The sequence below is a fragment of the Lonchura striata genome, chromosome 12 (genome assembly GCF_046129695.1).
Source record: "Lonchura striata isolate bLonStr1 chromosome 12, bLonStr1.mat, whole genome shotgun sequence".
NCBI lineage: Eukaryota > Metazoa > Chordata > Aves > Passeriformes > Estrildidae > Lonchura > Lonchura striata.
This window is the reverse complement of record NC_134614.1, coordinates 15,492,271-15,502,787: the sequence shown is the minus strand read 5'-3', so window position 1 is coordinate 15,502,787 and position 10,517 is coordinate 15,492,271. Positions and strand designations below refer to the sequence as shown.

Below are 10,517 nucleotides of genomic sequence, written 5' to 3'. Positions count from 1 at the left end.
ACCCCAGTCCCGCTGCCGATTCCCGCCCCCAAGCCCCGCCGTGCCCCACACCCGGTGGCGGCCAGCTCCCACCCCGGGGGAAGCCGCTGCGGGCCCCCGCGGGCGGCCCGCGGCACGGGGCGGAGGTGAGGCGCTCTTGCTCTGCAACTTTATTCACACGGGGCGCAGGCCCCACCCCGCCTACCGCTGCGGGGCAGGCGGCGCTGGGCGCTCCAGGGGGGTCCAGGCCCCTCCGGGGGATCACTGGCAGGTGTTGTAGATCTGGACCTGCTGGTTGATGGTGGCCAGCACCTCCCTCATTCTGGCCTCCAGCCCGCCCAGCTGGGCTGCTTTGGCATCCAGCACCCGCTCGTTCCGCTCGTACTCCTCCTCCAGTGCTGCGGGAACAGGGGAACATGAGTCAGCCCGGCCTCCCAGCACTGCCCCCACCGCCGCCCCAGCATCCCCCCTCCAGCCTCACCTCGCAGCCGCTGCAGCTTGCCTTGAGCATCCTGCAGCAGCCCTGCGGCCTCCTCCCGCAACTGCTGTGCCCGGCTGCCCGCCTGCTGCACGCCCTGCGCCCGGTGCTCCACCAGCTCCTGTGCTGTCCGGTACCGGTCCCGAAGTGGCCCCTCCAGCACCTGCTGGGCAGCGGGGCTGGTCAGCAGGATCGCCAGGAGACCCCCGCTAACACCGGTGCCCCCTGATCACCCACCTGCTTGGCCTCACCGGCCCGGTCCCGCGCCGTGCCGGCTGCCTCCTGCGCACGTGTGGCTGCCAGGCTGTTGTTTGCACGTTTCACCTTCAGGGCATCAGTCTGCCTGTCCAGGAGCCCAATCTGCTCCATGGCACCTGCCAGCTGCTGGTCTGCACTTCCTGTCTGGCTCTGCATCTGCGGATCGGTGCCATGGCAGTTTGGTGTGGTCGCACTGATCCCAAGGTGGGGATAGGGTCCCGTGGTCGTAGGGATGGAGCTCTTACCATGCTAAGGGCACTCTCGCTGTGCTGGATGTCACCGGCAGCTTGCTGCAGTGCCTGCTCAGCCATGCCCTGGGCTTGCCGCGCCTCCTCCAGCGCCTGCCGCACTGCCTCAGCTGTGCTCCGCACTCCCTCTGCCCGTGACCTGCAGCCACACAGCAAGGCCTCAGCATGGCCCCGCTGAGGTCCTCACAGGGATTGTGTCTTCATGTCTCTGGGCTCACCTGGCCCGCTGGGCATCCTGCAGAAGCTTCCCAGCCTGCTGCACGTCACTGGCTGTCTGCTCCAGGATGGCATCCACGCTGGCCAGGCTGCGCACCCGCGTCTTGATCTCCTCGGCCAGGCGGTGGATCTGGTCCGGTGCAGCGGGGAGTGACAGCTCCAGTACCCGACCGGCTACCACCTCAATGCTCTCGGGATCAGCCCCCTCCTCTGCAGGTGGAAGCAGTCAGTGTGTTCCCTATAGCATGCCGGGGTGGGGGGGGCAGGCAGACCAAAGGGCAGGGGGGAACACGGGACAGGGCAGGGGGAGCCAGAGGTGGCTGGAGGGCACAGGATGGTTGGGGCAGGACAAGGACCACGCAGTGCAGTATGGGGCAGGGGTGGCACAGCCCACATGCAGTGTCAGGACAATGCAGTGCAGGGTCAGTGCAGTGTGGTGCAGGTGCAGAGCCACAAAGCCCTGGGTAGGGGTGGCCAGCCCTCCCGGCATGCCGGCACTCACGGCTCAGGAAGGCCTTGACATGGCTGATTAGCTCCCTCAGCTCCTTGTTGGAGCTCTCCACACGGGCCCTGGTCTGGTTCGCCTTGTCCAGGGCTGCCTGCGCTCGCAATCGGGCCTCGTCTGCCTTCCCCTTGGCCTCTGCCACCTGAGCATGGGCAGAGACTCTTGGTGCCCGCCCCAAGAGCTGCAGAACGTGGCTGTGCCACCAGATCCCACCAGCACCCATGTGCCACACACCTTGTGGGAGAGCTGGGCCATGTCACTGGCAGCCTGACGCAGCTCCTCCTGGGCATGGCGTGCCCGGTCCAGAGCACTGTCAGCCTTGGACACAGCTCCACCACAGCTCAGACCACCACAGCGTCGTCCCCCGTCCTCATCCCGGCACCCAGCACCCCCACAAGGGCTCTCAGCACAGGGCACGTCTCCCACCACACCGCAGACCTGCAAGGCAGCATGGGATCAGGGTGGCTCTGGGTGCCATTCCCCTGGTTCCCTCCCTGTGTCCCACCTTCTCGTTGAGCGGATGCAGGCTCAGTGCCTGAGCCCTTGCTGCCAGGTCCATCAGTGCCCGCCGGCTGGCTGCATTGTGGCGGTTGAAGTCATCCCGCTGGCTGGCCAGGAGCTGCTCCGTGCGGTGCCGAGTGGCTGCCGAGATGCTGACGGGGCTGGGCACGGCACGGGTGGAGGCGTCCGCCTGGCGCTCGGCCTCCTGTGATTCCTTATAGGACTGACGAATACTGTCATAGGCACCTGGCAGGGGCAGGGACACTGTCAGACCCCTGGCCATGGCCTGACCACCCTGTCCTGGCTCTGTGCTGTGACTCACCGAGGAAATTGGAGGTCTTGAGGGTGTGTAGCCGCTGTTCCAAGTCCTGCAGGCTGTGGTTGAGGGCGCGGGCGCCCCGGTCCACAGTGTTCAGCACGTGGCTGGCATTGAAGTTGGCGTCCTGAGCAGCCGTCAGCTCCCCTTCCACCCGTGTCAGCCTCTCAGTTGCCTCCTCGATCTGCCGCCTGCAAAGGAAGGGGGTGAAAAGCTGCCCCTACGGCTACCCTGAGAGCCGTGCCCTGTGCCAAGTGCTCACCGCAGCCCCTCCATGGTGTGTGTCAAGTGGGCAGCAGTAGCAGCCGTGGCATTGCGGGTGGCCACCACATCACGTATGCTGGCCAGGTTCTCCTCCAGCTGACGGAAGGTGCCCTCGAAGGCGCCAGCAGCCCCGGTGTGCTGCAGGAGGCTGGCCCGCTCTGCCAGCGCTCGGGTACGGGCGGCCAGGTCCTGCACCACACGGTCCCAGTCCCCAAAGCAGGGGTGGCAGGGCTGGCAGGCAGGGAAGGTACCAGCAAAGCCTCGGGCACACTGGTCACAGCGGACTCCAGAGATGCCAGGCCGGCAGTCGCAGTGGCCACTGCTGCGGTGGCATTGGGCACTGGCTATGCCACGGGGGTCACAGTCACAGGCTGCGGGGAAAGTAGTGTCAGGGCACCATCGGGTCCGCTCTGGTCCCCCCACTGGCACTGGCTCTCACCTCGGCACTGCTGCCGCGGGTCACCCCAGTGGTGCTCCTGGCAGTCGGTGCAAGTCTGGCCACCAAAGCCTGGCCGGCAGGAGCACTGCCCTGTGAACTGACAGACATGGCATGGCCGAGGCTGTCACTTCTGCAGCACACCCCCAGCCCCATCCCATCCCCCCAACCCCTGTCCCTGTCGTGTCTCACCTGGTTGCAGGTGGGTGTCAGGGAGTGCTGGGGGTGGCAGGCACAAGGCTGGCAGCCTTGCCCGCTGGCCAGGTTCCAGAAGTTGGGGCTGCAGCGGTCACAGCTCTGGCCCTCCACATGGGGCAGGCAATGGCACTGCCCGCTGTGCCTGTCACAGTGGCACTGCTGGGGCCCACAGGTGCTGGGATCAGTGCCCAGGGGATTGCAGGAGCAACCTGGAACCAAGAGGCACTGAGCAGAGATGAAGGAATGAAGACAAGGATGGGAATGAGATTGGGATGGAAATGGGATGGAAGCTCTGATGGGGACAGAGCAGGAGTTGGATGATGATGGATAAGCATGGAAGCAGGATGGAGACAGAGATTGGGCAAGGATGGGGTGGGGATTAGATGGAGGTGGAATGTGTGAAGCATGAGGACCACTGGTAGGGACGGGATGGAGATGGGACCAGGGTCAGCATAGAACAGGAATAAGGACAGGATGGGGACAGATGGATAGCAGGGGATGGGATGGCAATGGGGACAAGAATGGGCATGAGAATAGGATATAGATGGGATGGAATAAGATAGACATGGGGACAGGGACTGGGCCACAGTGCTGGCCTGGTCAGAGGAGACAACCCTGTTACAGGGCAGGGCTGCAGGGACTCCGCAGCCCTGTGCACAAGCAGGGGCAGCCATTGGTGCACATTATCCCCAAAGATGTGTCGGGCCCTGGAGGCAAGTCTGTCTTGACATGGCAATGGGTACTCACGCCTGCAGCTGTGTCGTGTGGCATCTCCATAGAAGCCGGGCTGGCACTCGGCGCAGTGAGGCCCTGCGGTGTTGTAGAGGCAGCGCAGGCACTGCCCTGTGCGCCGGTCGCACGCCTCTGGGTCCGTCACATCGATGTTGTCGTGGCACTGGCAGGGCAGGCAGCGCCCGCCCTGCAGAGGGTCCCCATAGTACCCAGGGGCACACTCATCACAGCGGGAACCTGCTGACACAGGGCGCTGGGCAGTGCCTGGGAACAGGGCACCCCAGAAGACACCGAGTGTGCCGTGGTAGGCACTCACCTGTGTACCCAGGGCTGCAGTGGCAGATGACCTGCTGGGAGCGGCTGTCCTGGTAGCAGGAGGCAGCGAAGTGGCGGGGGGTGCTGGGCCCCTCAGGACAGGGGCAGGGCCGGCAGTGCTGCCCGGAGCCAAGCGCTGGGTTCCCAAAGTGTCCGGCCGCACACCTGCAGGCAGGAGGTCAGCAGGAGCTGGGGCTGCTGGCAGCACCCTGCCCCAGTCTGGCCATGTACCGCACCTACCTCTGGCACCTTTCACCATCCGTGTGGTCACGGCAGCGCAGGCAGCTGCCTGTCCGAGGGTCACAGCTCTCAGCGTGCCCGTTGCACTGGCAGGGCCGGCAGACAGGGAAGCCCCAGTGGCCGGGCTGGCAGCGGTCACAACGTGGCCCATGGGTGCCTTCACGGCAGGGGCACTGCCCAGTGGTGCTGTCGCAGATGGTGCTCACTGAACCCTCACGGCTGCACTGGCATGCTGGAAAGCACAGCACCCACAGTGTCTGCCCCTGAGCCATAGAGAGCATCCCCTCCCCATGCCCCCAGCCCTGGGATGCCCAGGCTCCTCTCCCAATGGCACTCACGTCGGCATCCGCCAGGCCCAAAGCCAAAGGTTCCTGGAGAACAGCGGTGACAGCGCCGTCCCATGACATTGGGTTTGCACTGGCACTGCCCGCCCTGGGGCTGGCACTCAGCACTGAGTGAGCCCTGGGGATCGCAGAGGCAGGCTGTAGGCAGAGAGCGAGGTCAGCATCAGCTGCTGTGGGACAGGGTGCAGGACAGGGTGTGCGGCTGTACTCACGCAGTGCCCCATCATGCAGGATGGCTGAGAGGCTGTGAAGGAGGCTGGAGCAAGGCTCAGCCACAGGAGAGGGCCCTGCAGCGTGGAAAGGCTGGGCACAGTGGTACCGCTCAAAGGTTTCCCGGCGCTCCATAGAGTTGGGGTCACCCGCAATGAACATCTCCAGTGAAGAGTAACGGGGCAGGAGCACCAGCTGCAGGGCAAAGTCAGTGGGACATCATGTCCCTCTCTCCCTGTGTTCCCTATAGCTGCATCCTATGCCCCTGAAGGGTTGCTGTCCCACATCCCACTGCCTGTCTGCCCCTCACCGAGTCGATGAGCACACTGGCAGTGGGATCCTGATGAGCAGCGGCACAGCCCAGTTCCAGGCGGAGTGTGTAGGAGATACCCTGCTCCAGACAGATGGGCTGGGACAGCACCACATACCTAGATGGGGGCAAAACAGAGTAAGGGCAGCCATGTGCCTCCAGTGAGCCCCAGCACAGCCCAACCCCACTGAGGTGTTTACCTGGCACCAGAGGGGAGGCTGGTGGAGAGCTGGTCATCAGCAGGGATGGTGTTTCCACATGGGCTGCTGGCAGAGACAGGGCTGGGGCGCAGCACCTTCAGCCCTACCTCCTGCCAGGCCTCTGGGTGCTAGCAGTCGAGAAAGGGCAGTGTTAAAAAGCCTCACCATCTGGAACTCCCCACCACTACCTCCCAATCTAGCAATATATCACACTGCTGGCTTCACCATCTGGCGCTCACCTGGGGTTCATAGCGGATGACCACATCATACTCGGTGGAGAAAGGCACATCATTCACATGAAACTCCACCCAGCCTCCTTCCAACATGCGGGCAAAGCCTGTCCCTGTCCAGGAAGCTGGACGATCTTGGGGGGGCTCACGCTCCACCACTGAGCCCTGGTGCAAGCAGGTTTGTGAGATGGGACCCTAAAAGTCACCTTGGCCAGCAGGCACTGCTCTGCCCTGAGTAGGGAGGAAGACCACTGCCTGCTGGTCTGGGCACCCTGCAAAGGGGCACCCACTGCATTGCTCTGCCTGATGTCCGCCCCAGGCACACCTTCATTCCTTACCTGATGCAGCCGTGCATCCTCCGCCTCATAGGTGTAATGATCCAGGTTGATGCGGTAGAAACCAGCCTCCACCTGGTCACACTGTCTTCCTATCACATGGCTGCGGCACTGGCACTGCCCTGTCCCCATGGCACACCTGGTACCCCAGCAGCACCATCAGCCCTGATGTCAGGAGGGGTGCCCCTTGCCCTCTGCATCCCTACAAAGACTCACAGGTTGTTGCGAGCACCTCCCACATCGCAGTCACAGGGCCGGCAGCCTTGGAGGTCGTGGCTCAGTCCCCAGTGCTCGGGCTGCAGAGGGTCACAAGGTGTTAAAGAGCAGCTGTCTGTGTACTGTAGTCCTGAGCACTGTGCATGGGCCGTGGCACAGCCCTGCTCACCAGGCACTGGTTGCAGCTGCGCCCGGCCACCAGCCGCTTGCAGAAGCACTCCCCACTGACAGGGTCACACCGGCTGCCGTCAGCCACCGTGCCACGGGAGTCACACTGGCACCCTGCAAGGAGAGCCAGCAGTTTCCAGCAATGCCAAACCACATGCCTGACCCCAGTAGGTGCCACCCTGGTACCTACTCCGGCAGCCTTGCGGGTTGTCGGTGCTGAGGCCGAAGAAGCCGGGTTTGCAGCGGTCGCAGCGGGGACCAGCCACATGCTCCTTGCAGCGGCACTGCCCCGCAATCAGGCCCCTGGCTGGGTCATCAGCACTGTCACACAGCCCACCATCCAGAGAACCCTCAGGGTCACAGTCGCAGGCTGAGGAGATGGGCAGGGTGAGTGTTGTGATCATCAAAGCACCACCCTGCACAGCCTGTCCCACACTGACCTCGGCACACCGCGGGGTCCCGCAGGTCCTTGGTGGGGTCCTTGTAGTAGAAGGGCTTGCAGAGGTGACAGCGACGACCCATGGTGTTGTGCTGGCAGCCATCACACACAGCCCCACTGGTATTCCCCGTGGCCAGGAACACAGCCATGTCAAAGTGGCACCGCCGTGAGTGCTCATTGCAGTCACAGCCTGCAGGGACAGCACCATGGCATGGCATGTGGCACCACAGCCCACACCCCAAGGGCCAAACCTCCCCTGCCCGGGCTCTCCTTGCTATGACATGCAGCACCACAATCCCAAACCTCCCCAAAGTACAGCCCTGGCACCCCAGACACCCTCAGCCAGTCTGCATGATGCTGATCACCACCAAACCACATCCCATTGTACAGCACCCCAAAACCCCTGGCACAGCACAGCCTGGCCGCTCTGGCACTGGCATCACTGTGCCAGGAGCTGGCGCCAAGCAGGGGCACTCACGGCGACAGGCGTTGGTGCTGGAGCCCTCGGCCGGGCGCCAGGGCAGGTCTTGGTAGAAGTCCTCACAGCGCTCGCAGTTCAGCCCCTGCGTGTGGTGTTTGCAGACACAGCGCCCGTGCACCTACCAGGATGCCACGGTGAGGAGCTGCGGGACCAGGTGGCACAGCTACCCAGCTCCAGCAGGGCACACAGGCCCAGCTTGCCCTACCATGCCATCGGTGGTGGCAGGGGCCCCGCTGAGCGGAGCGCACTCAGAAGCGTGCCCGTAGCAGAAGCAGTTCCCGCGCATCACCAGCTCGTAGAGCGCGTAGTAGTACTTCTCCCGGATCTCCCGCCGTGAGTCCAGCAGGTTGTCCCCCAGCGTGTGCAGCTTGGTGAGGTTCACCCGCAGGTTGGTGACACGCAGCAGGTCTAGGGCAGGGAGAGACCCCTGTTGGCACAGGCTGGCTGGGCACATCTGTGCACAGCTCACCTCTGCCAGGCACAGCTGGGCTGGGCTGTGCATGGTACAGGAGGCTGTGGGTGGTTCACAGGAGCTGGGCACGGCTCTGCTTTGCTGGGCACGGCTGGGATGGGCCATGCACGGCATGGGGCATCCATGCAGGGCTGCACAATATTTATCAGGCTGGTCTGTTGCAGTTTTCTATATCACACAGTTTTGGCCCAGGGCTGTGCATGGTTTGGCTCACAGGCACGTGGCTGCATGTGGCCAGGCTGGGCTGTACGAAGCTGTGGGGGTTCAGCTCCCACACATGTAGCTGTGCACAGTCTGGCTGTGCGTGGGCTGGGCTCTGCATTCCCACAGCAGAGGCAGGCTGGGACACCACCGGTGCAGAACAACACCCTTGGCACAGCACCTTTACGTGTCTCAGGGTACACACCATGGGGGGCTGTTCCCAGGAGATGGCTGTGCCTGGTGGATGCAGCCTGGGGGCCTTGAGAAGACAGGATGGCTTTCCCAGAACTGCAGTTTCCCAGTAGCCCTGCCCTGCAGATTCCTCCCCTCCTGCTCCCAGTCTAAATTTAGCCTTGGGTGGGTGATTAACCCACTGTGTTCCATGGCCAGCCTGACTCCCCATCTCCAACCACAGCTGGTGTTGGTCTGAGCCGTGGCACAGCCATCCTCCTCCATTTAACCCAATGCAGCCTGACCTTCAGCTGCTCTCACAGGGCAGGGTGCAGAGGGGTCCAAGACCCCGCAGGCTTGGGATCAGGTCCTGATCCCTGTGTAGGGCCCAGAGCAGGGAGAGTGCAGCCAAAATAGCTATGCCCAAAATAGAGCAGCCAAGCAGGAGCCCAGATGGCTGGCGACTCACTTTGGATGGAAGGGCTGTAGGGGTCCCGGATGGGGATGGCAGGGTCCAGCACCCGGTAGATGACCTGGAAGGGACAGCAAGGTGATGAGAGCAGTGCAGGGGATCCCCTGACTCTCCTGGGACACTAATAGGGCCTCACCTCCCCCTCAGTGGAAGGCTCGATGTCAGAGTAGCGAGACTCGCAGACAACATCATCAATGCGGCGTGGGGGCCCATGGGGGACGTGGGGAAAAGAAGCAGCACAGTCGTAGGCGAAGTAGCGATACACTTTCCAGGTCTGCCCAAAGTCAGCTGAGCGCTCCACCAGCATGGCCGCGGGGCGGAAGGTCTATGAGATACCCAGGTGGGACAGGAGCTAGCCCCACAGTCCCTGAGGGCGTGTTCCATCCTGTCCTGTCCCAGCCTGGATACCATCATACTGGGACCCACCTTGAAGGTCATGATGAGATGGGTGAAGTGGAATTCAGCCTCCAGGTCCAGCTGGATGCTAACATGCTCCACACCTAGGAGTGACAAGCGTGACAAGTGGAAGCACCCACTCACGGGTCCCGGGGGCTCGTCCCCCACACCCGGCAGTGGTCCAGGGGCGTGGCCGCGGCCACAGGCTGAGTCACACTTCCTCAGTGTGGGAGGAAGGGAAGGAGAGCCCCCCGGGACAGGACAGGATGCTCCACCTTCCCCACCCACTACTCACCGTTCTCTGACTGCCACCAGGCTTTCTTGGGACGAGGGGCAAAGCTGGTGACCACATTCTCGATGCGGTGGCTGTTGGTATTGGTGCGGGCATCGTAGGGCCGCCGCGAGTCGCAGATGAAGCACTTCTTCTCCTCCTGCGAGTTGGCAGGCTCAGTGACGTGTGTCCCCAACCCTGTCCCGTGCCCCTCATCCTCGTCCGGTGCCCCCAGGGCCCGTCCCACTCACCTGGAGGTGGCTGACGATGCAGTAGGGCTGGGGCCGGCGCAGCCCGCAGGTGGAGGTGGCACTCAGGCGGGCTGCTCGCCCCACCAGCAAGTCCCCGGTGGCCGGGTAGCAGCTACCGCGGGCACAGCCCTGGGGGGAGTCGGGGGCCAGGGCCCCGCCGAGCCCTGCGGAGCGGCGGGCGGCTGAGGGCGCTGCGGGGCGGGGGGGGCCGGGACCGGGCCGGCTTTCCCCCCGCCGCGCCCGGGGCCCCTTCCGCGACCGCCCGGAAACCGGACGGCGGGGCCGGGCCGGACCCCGGCGCCCACCGGCCCCGCTCGGCGCGGGGCGCGGACTCACCGGCCAGCAGCGGCAGCAGCAGGAGCACGGCCGGGCTCCGCTTCGCCGGGCTCCGCATCGCCGGGCGCGACGGGGCCAGACGGGACGGAGAGGGGCGCAAAGGGGGCGCTCGGCAGGTGCTGCCGGTCCCGTCCCGTCCTGTCCTGACTCACCGGTTCCCCTTCTCGTTCCCGTTCCCAGTCCTTTCCCTGTCCCCTTCCCGGTCCCTCCCGGCCCCTCCGAACTGGCGGCAGGCGCAGCGCTCGGGGCTGCGCGGAAAGCGCGGGGCGGATCCCGGCTGGAGCGGGGGAGCGGGCCGGCCGAGAGGCGGGAGGAGGCAGGAGCAGGC

At 64.5% G+C, this 10,517-nt stretch overlaps 1 protein-coding gene across 1 annotated transcript; it reads right to left on the bottom strand.

Annotated features, from left to right (window-relative positions):
- Positions 1-136: 136 nt before the first annotated feature.
- LOC110471047 (laminin subunit beta-2) lies at positions 137-10,422 on the bottom strand. The gene is made up of 33 exons (XM_021531275.3): positions 10,190-10,422; positions 9,854-10,017; positions 9,627-9,762; positions 9,362-9,435; positions 9,072-9,260; positions 8,933-8,996; positions 7,825-8,027; positions 7,617-7,737; positions 7,140-7,328; positions 6,890-7,069; positions 6,701-6,813; positions 6,532-6,611; positions 6,319-6,454; positions 5,990-6,145; positions 5,751-5,878; positions 5,551-5,668; positions 5,243-5,435; positions 5,025-5,168; positions 4,687-4,918; positions 4,448-4,611; positions 4,147-4,368; positions 3,394-3,608; positions 3,205-3,301; positions 2,764-3,136; positions 2,508-2,692; positions 2,190-2,431; positions 1,919-2,122; positions 1,682-1,826; positions 1,182-1,389; positions 961-1,102; positions 695-871; positions 461-620; positions 137-377 (listed from the first exon to the last, which is right to left on the bottom strand). The coding sequence occupies exons 1-33, from the start codon at positions 10,245-10,247 to the stop codon at positions 241-243; spliced, it is 5,349 nt and encodes a 1,782-aa protein (XP_021386950.2). The 5' UTR covers positions 10,248-10,422; the 3' UTR covers positions 137-240.
- Between the last annotated feature and the right edge of the window lie 95 nt (positions 10,423-10,517).

Coding starts and splice junctions, on each gene's coding strand:
- LOC110471047 (XM_021531275.3), bottom strand. CDS start 10,247: ATGCGGAGCCCGGCGAAGCGGAGCCCGGCCGTGCTCCTGCTGCTGCCG. Junction 8,997..9,071: donor AGCCTTCCACTGAGGGGGAG/GTGAGGCCCTAT, acceptor TGTCCCTTCCAG/GTCATCTACCGGGTGCTGGA. Junction 7,738..7,824: donor CTGCCACCACCGATGGCATG/GTAGGGCAAGCT, acceptor GCATCCTGGTAG/GTGCACGGGCGCTGTGTCTG.